Consider the following 7,236-nt stretch of genomic DNA (forward strand, 5'->3'; position numbering starts at 1 on the left):
TGCCCGATAGAGAATAACCAGGTTGCTCATAGGTTAGCTGCAATGGCCAGTGGGTATCAATGTGTCGTTTGGATTGATGAACCACCTTATTGTATAGGGGCTGAGTTAGCAAACGATGTAAACCTTTTCACGATGTAATTCTTTGTGTTGGTAAAGCAGCAAGTACCATACACATTTTTTTCCTTCAAGGGTACCGAAGGGGGATGGAAGGTTTATAATGAGGCGGCTTGCTAACTTAATATATATGAGTTTCAAAAAAAAAAGTTTCTGTCCCGGCATAAATGTCACCGCCAGGTGGGACCCATCGCCTCTCTACCTCTACCTCTGCTCTACTTCTTCTTCTTCCTCAAGCATAACCTTCCTCTCGTCTCCCACAAACCCTTCTTCCCCAACCCCAAGCCCGAGCAAACCGCGCGCCACCATGTTCCTCACCAGGTAACAATCGCCATCGCCCCTTCTCCTTCACAAGTTCCCTCCGTCTCCCGACCCGCGGCTGTATTCCGCGCCGGCGGGGCTCTTCTTCTTGTGAATTTTTCATCTTATTATTCCGGGATTAAATTTTGTTTCGCGCAGGACGGAGTACGACCGCGGCGTGAACACCTTCTCTCCGGAGGGGCGGCTGTTCCAGGTCGAGTACGCCATAGAGGCGATCAAGGTGAGTTGAGCCTGCCTGCCTACCCGCCCCTCCTGAGCACCCCTCTTTTGCTCTCGATCTCGGTTTAGATTTGCTGAGAGGAGGCAGCTGCTGCGCGCTGTTGCGAATCGGTTTGTCTGCGCCACACGAGCAGGCCATGCGGGCGGTGGCTTCCTTGCTGGAGTCCAGGGTTGTTTGGGGGCGATCTTTGCGTTAGGTTTGCCTGATTCGTGGTTCTTCCTTGTACGAACTGATGGTACGCTGGGATGCTAGTGTTAGAGTTGTTTCTCGTTTATCTGCAGTTTAATTTTTAGGCTTCTAGACGAGTTTAGGGCTTTGGGCACAAACTTCAGCTGTGCCATCTAGTTTTGTGACCAATTCAGTGATTACAATCCTAGCTACCGCACGAAGGGGGCGACAATGCTGTTTTCTAAAGCTGTGAGTTGTGGTGACAACTTTGCGCAGTCTTAGGGGCTTGCAGGGAGGAAATTTGAGCTAGGGGTCTTGGTTGTGTCTTCTTGTAGGCTCTCTAACATCTCTGCAGTCTGCATATTTGCCAGGTTGATTTCAGTCACTGTATCCTTGGCACAGGCATTTTCAGCTGCAACTAAGCTGTTTAATACCAGTTAATACTGCACTGGATATGCACATATCAGTGATGGCTTTGCTGATCCTCATGCCTTTTGCAGTTGGGCTCTACTGCTATTGGGTTGAAGACCAAGGATGGGGTTGTTCTTGCTGTGGAGAAACGTGTGACATCTCCGTTGCTGGTAATTTCTGTTGGCTCTGTAATTAATGATTGAAGTGTACTTTTGAGACTGAGTGGGACTGTTTTTCATTTTAATGCCCAACTTCGATGCAATGATCCTAAATTCATATGCCATTGAACTTTGAGCTTTCAGCATCATGGATGACTTCTTATACTTAGTTTTTTCTTTAGATAACCCTCTGCCCTCTTGGGGATTTTGTTTGAGGCTTCTTATTGCTGATTCCAATGTCTCAGTTGATTAAATCTTTTTCTCAGTGATAGCCCTGCTCACAGTTACATGATACTATGTCTTTTCTGGTTTATGTTCCATATAGACGTGTCTGCTGTTTGGTATCGGTGAATTGTGATGCACAACATCCTACTATGTGATGTAAAAGCCACATATCAAGTGTTGTTCGTTCACCATAATTAGATATTTCCCCTCAGTTGTTGGCGTCCTCATCCTGTGATGCTGTATATATTATGAGTGACTGGCATAGATCAAACTTCATAAATATGTTGCAACTTCCTGGAGATTTGATATGCACATCTGAATTATAATTTTTCGTGACAATTAATTGGTCAGACCCCACGCACCATTTCTAATTGTGTCAACATTAAGATCATGAATTTTTGCCAGTTTCTAGGTTGCCAGTTTTATTTTACTTGTTCCCTTCTCTCTATTTTCTCTCACTTCTTCTATGGCTTTGCACCACTTTCAATTGTGTCAACATTAATATCACGAACTTTTGCCTTGTATAGGAACCTAGCAGTGTTGAGAAAATTATGGAAATTGATGAGCATGTTGGTTGCGCCATGAGTGGCCTTATTGCTGATGCAAGGACATTGGTTGAGCATGCTCGTGTGGAGACCCAAGTACGTTTGTATTCTTGTATACTTCATTCACTTTTCTATTCTTGTATATTTCATTCATTTTTCATTACTTATCTCTTTACCTTACTGTATGTTCATACTCAGAACCATAGATTCTCATATGGGGAACCAATGACAGTTGAGTCCACCACACAAGCTATTTGTGATCTAGCTCTTCGCTTTGGAGAAGGTGAAGAAGAGTCAATGGTGAGCATTTATTGCTATTACCATTAGAACACAACGCTACCACTGGAGTTTCTGATTTTTACTTATTTGTTCCTGCAGTCACGACCTTTTGGAGTTTCTCTCCTTATTGCTGGTCATGATGAAAATGGTCCCAGTTTGTAAGTACCAAGCCTTACAATTTTACGAAAAAATTCTTCCATTGGATTCAGGAAGTATACTTGCATCATTGTATTTGAATATGCTTTCAGTTTTACTGGCATTTACTTCTACCCTATGAAGCACAGATACGGCGATACGTATCCGATACGCGATACGGGGATACCGCGATACGGCATTTTTCCAAAAGTGGAGATATGGGGATACGTTCATATATATATTAATAATTTCAAAATATAAAAATTAAATATTTTTCATATGATAAAGGGATGATAACATGGTCCAAAAGATCACAAATCCGCTAAATCGTTTCACAAAATGAGCGCATCTAAATAAGGAAGGAAGATAATCAGAGATCAATCTATGACTTTTGCGTTGGTAGAGCAGCAGGCTGCAGCCATGGAGCAGGAGGTCCAGGCCTTAGGCTGTAGGGGACTGGGAGATGGAGGAAGAAGACTCACCTGTCACCTTGTGACTTCGTCAATGGGGGCGGCGACCAGCGAGAAGGAGATGAAGCATCGCCGGCAAGGACCAAGGAATCTAAGAGGCGGCTGCGCGTGCAGGACATGTTCGCTAATGCGAGCGGGTACCTACTTAAGATGGGCTGTGCATGTGCGGGCGTTTGGCCTTTCTAGGGAGCGCGGGCGTTTGGCCTTTCCAGCCTTTCAGGGAGTCATCGATCGAAGTGTTTCCGGTATCCCTCCAGTATCCTTCGGTATCCCTCAAGTATCGGTATTCTTTTTCCTTTTCTTTAATTCGAAAATCGGTAGATACGTATCGGGCAGTATCCGCGGTATCCGATACCAGTATGGCGACAAAGTGAAGTATCCGCGCTTCCTAGCTTCTACCTGCATGTTCCGTTTCTGTTATGATAACAAAGAATCATGTTACTTGCAGTAAGCAACTTATCTCGATCTTATGCAAGAACTTAGCTCCTATTGTTGATGCTATCAATTTTTCTCTTTTGTTATTGATACTGAGCTTGCTTAAGCCTTAGAGTCTACCTTCCTTTTACCCTAGTCGTAGTTTTGAACTTATGAATCTTCACAAAGAGGTACCAAAACCTGGCCTTTGGTTGTTCACTCCATAATATCAATAGAAGTTCGAGGGAATCCTTATATAGAGGATGTTAGTATGAATCTTCACAAAGGAACCAAAACTTGGCCTTTGGTTGTTCACTCCTTAATATCAATAGAAGTTCCAGGGCATCCTTATATAGAGGATGTTAGCTTATTACATGTCTTAACATTTTCCTAATGGACATTTCTGACTTGCTAACTTGTCCTTAATGTATTTCCTACCCAACTCTTGAAACAATTGTTTATGGGCTCCTTACCCTCCCCTAAGATTGGAGCTGCTGTACCTGATGCTAGGACCAGCTGTACACAGTTTTATGACTTATAATCAATAGCTTCTGCAATGGCCATTCCTCTGGGGGAAATCTTTCATTATATTCTCCTATTTGTTACAAATAAGATTATCACTTATCTGTAGCAGAATGGTAATTTGACTGCCAACAAAAGATTACATGTTGCTTCACATTGTTGGGGTTTACAATGTGGTGATATTATTGTCTACATGTCAAAAATAGGAACCACTTTGGTTCCACCAAGTTAATTTGATGTGTGAGCTTCCAGCCACAACCAATATTGTAAATTTTTGTAGAACTGTGCTACCTCGAGCATGTGCCCCCGATTATCATTCCGTGGGCATGGATTAAATATGGCTACCACATGCACACAGCCCACTGCCACTCAGGATTCATTTTGTTTTTCAAACTTTAAAATGTTTTATCTCTTGAACCATAAGTCGAAATTCTGATATGTTTTCACGGTTAGTGTTTTCGCGACGAGATCTTCGGAAACTAGATCATGTGTTGGTATGTTTTGACAAATTTTTTTACGAACTTAGTTGCCAGATTATAGTCACTTGTTCACCGAGTTATCCAAAGTTCGTTGCCAGGTTAAAATTACCATATTTTTTGAACAAAATTTAGAGTGGATCGAAAACCCACTATCTGAATATGTAGATCATTTCTATGCAAAAAAAATACACATGTAAATTATCTGGTAATTGTTAACTAGTAACCTGGTATTTATGTTATTTGAACCTGGCAACTGGGGGTGAAAAAAAATCTGCAAAACATATTAAAATAGGATCTTGTTTTAAAGTCCTCATCAAAACGAACCAAGTGGTGAAGATGGATCATCAATCGGATTAACAGTTCAAGAGATAATTCATTTTGAATTTCCGAATCGTGAAAAAATGCCCTGCATGCATGTAGTCATTGGGACTTCGGCCCTTATAGGCGCGCGATCTAAGGCCACCCGTCGCACGAAAAGGTTACGTGGGGCATGTGCCTTCAATAGAATGACCGAATTTTATATTAGGGTACTGCTACATCTTAAATATTATTGAATATGAAGCTTCAAAATGCTCTCTTGCTTATAAGTTTGTCTTTGTCACATCTTCATCACATTCCTTGTGTTGTTGGGTATGGAAACAATTTTTCTACCCTCTTCCCTTTCGAAGAACAAATTAAGTAATATTTTGTACTAAGCCTCACAATCCATTGTTGCATATTAGAATAGCTTCTGTTTGGAAGGCCACATTAGAAATTGCTAGGTCTAAAAGAAAGAACATTTACACCTCCATAATTGTTGAAGTTCGCTGTCTTTATTTTGCTTGCTTCAGGTACTACACCGACCCATCTGGAACCTTTTGGCAGTGCAATGCCAAGGCAATTGGATCGGGCTCTGAAGGTGCTGATAGCTCTTTACAGGAGCAGTTTAACAAGGTAATAAAACAAGATCAAATGGCTCTGAACTATATTACACACTACTTAACACGATTTGTATATATGCAAAGGAAGTTTACATTCTTCATAGCCAGTTGAAATGCTACCTCGATGGCAGCATATGGAATTTTCGGGACTTATATAGCTAAGAGGCTAATTTTGAAAGTAGCATGTTTCGAATCTTCTGCAAAGAAAACCATATGAACCACATCACCTTCTGCTGTATGTGGACACTTCCACCATTGTCTGTGAATCTGATGATTTAAGTTTCATGTGCAGGAGCTGACCCTTGAGGAGGCTGAAAGCATTGCTCTATCTATCCTGAAGCAGGTTATGGAAGAAAAGGTAAAGACGTCTCAGATACGGTCTCATGTTTGTTATTTCAGTCTCTGAGAACCCCTGCCAAGTGTCTGGAGTTATTAAAATGCTATTTGCAACAGGTAACTCCGAACAATGTTGATATCGCCAAGGTCGCACCGAACTACCACCTCTACACCCCTGCCGAGGTCGAAGCAGTCATAGCACGGCTGTGAAAACAGATAAATCTTTATCTATGTCAACTCGGATTCATATACTCCAGCATAAGCACGATTGCTCTTTTGCCTTGACACTGATGTCTACCTCTTATCGTTCAATTCAAATCTGCTATCGACAAGTTATAGAGGCTTACAATATTTGTTGCCTCCGCCGGTGAAGAGGCCGAACAGCCTTCTGTCTGAGGTGAAGGGCTTGCACTCATGCAGCAACGGATTGCAGTATTTTAATTGAGTAACAACTAACAACAGCTGTTCGTTCTCTGCTTCTTCAAACGTCAATTGTCCTAGAATACTCTTTTTTTTGAGGATTCAGCAGCTCTTTATTGCTCAATAATATTAGGAATTCAAAGTTCACCAGGGGCTGATCCAGCCAAATCTGGCGTCCAATGCTAGGAGAAACGAAACTACGAGCTACTAATGAGCTTCAGAGTTAGAAGCTCTATTTTCATGCTTGAACAAAACCCCAGTGAAGCCCTTTGATCTGGGTAACCTTCCCATAGCTGCCTTCATGGTCATCCTTCAAATTATTTATGACTTGCAAGCAATCCTAGGCCACTATCATGCACTGGACTTGGAGATCCTCCGTGAGGGCTAGTGCCTCTGTGCACGCCAACGGTCAAGGTCGCTGGGTCAGAAATACTGGTGATTGTGAGAGATGATGCTCCTAGAAAGGACTCATCCTCATGCCTACACACAGCTCCCAAGGCACCACTGTCGCTGGTTTTCGCCATGGCTGCGTCAACATTAACTTTTACATATCTCAATCCTGGAAGTCGAGATGGAGAGGTCCCTAAGATAAGTTTCAGCAATGTGGAGAGTCGATAGCGGGCTATGGTACTCCCCCTCAAAGATAATCTTTCTACACGCAAACCAGATAGCCCACATAGTCACCGCGATTGTAACAAATTCCTTCCTTTGACAGTGAATTCCATCATTAGGAACAACCATTGTCTAGCCGATGGTTCTTCCAATCCACTCACTGTTGGACAATCTCCTTGTTAGCGAGTGCCCGCCCACATCGTGCTATCATATGGTTGATTAAAGAATGTCACCAGGAATCCTCTTCACCACATATAGAGCAACGCAACTACTGGTTTCAGCCATATGTTTATGGTTGCGGACGTCACAAGTAGGTAGTGATTGGTGTGCCAGGCGCCATAGAAGATCGACGACACCTGAACCTTCCACCGCCGCTGCCACTGATTCTCCTCCTTCGAGTTGGAACCAGTCGAGCGCCCCTCGATCCAGTCCTCCCTTCTCTTAATCTGGACTAGGAGACAATACGTTGATCTAACAGTCAAGACTC

The 7,236-nt window shown here is 42.7% G+C and overlaps 1 protein-coding gene across 1 annotated transcript; it reads left to right on the forward strand.

Annotated features, from left to right (window-relative positions):
• Positions 1-331: 331 nt before the first annotated feature.
• LOC124654935 (proteasome subunit alpha type-5) lies at positions 332-6,049 on the forward strand. The gene is made up of 9 exons (XM_047193911.1): positions 332-435; positions 574-655; positions 1,324-1,404; positions 2,145-2,258; positions 2,361-2,462; positions 2,541-2,599; positions 5,292-5,394; positions 5,674-5,739; positions 5,835-6,049. The coding sequence occupies exons 1-9, from the start codon at positions 422-424 to the stop codon at positions 5,925-5,927; spliced, it is 714 nt and encodes a 237-aa protein (XP_047049867.1). The 5' UTR covers positions 332-421; the 3' UTR covers positions 5,928-6,049.
• The last annotated feature ends 1,187 nt before the right edge of the window (positions 6,050-7,236 follow it).

This window comes from Lolium rigidum, chromosome 5 (assembly GCF_022539505.1).
Source record: "Lolium rigidum isolate FL_2022 chromosome 5, APGP_CSIRO_Lrig_0.1, whole genome shotgun sequence".
In the NCBI taxonomy this organism is placed as follows: domain Eukaryota; kingdom Viridiplantae; phylum Streptophyta; class Magnoliopsida; order Poales; family Poaceae; genus Lolium; species Lolium rigidum.

Excerpts from the sequence above, each read along its gene's own strand:
- LOC124654935 (XM_047193911.1), top strand. Across the intron at positions 656-1,323 it reads ACGCCATAGAGGCGATCAAG|TTGGGCTCTACTGCTATTGG; the intron begins GTGAGTTGAGCC and ends TGCCTTTTGCAG. Across the intron at positions 2,600-5,291 it reads GATGAAAATGGTCCCAGTTT|GTACTACACCGACCCATCTG; the intron begins GTAAGTACCAAG and ends TGCTTGCTTCAG.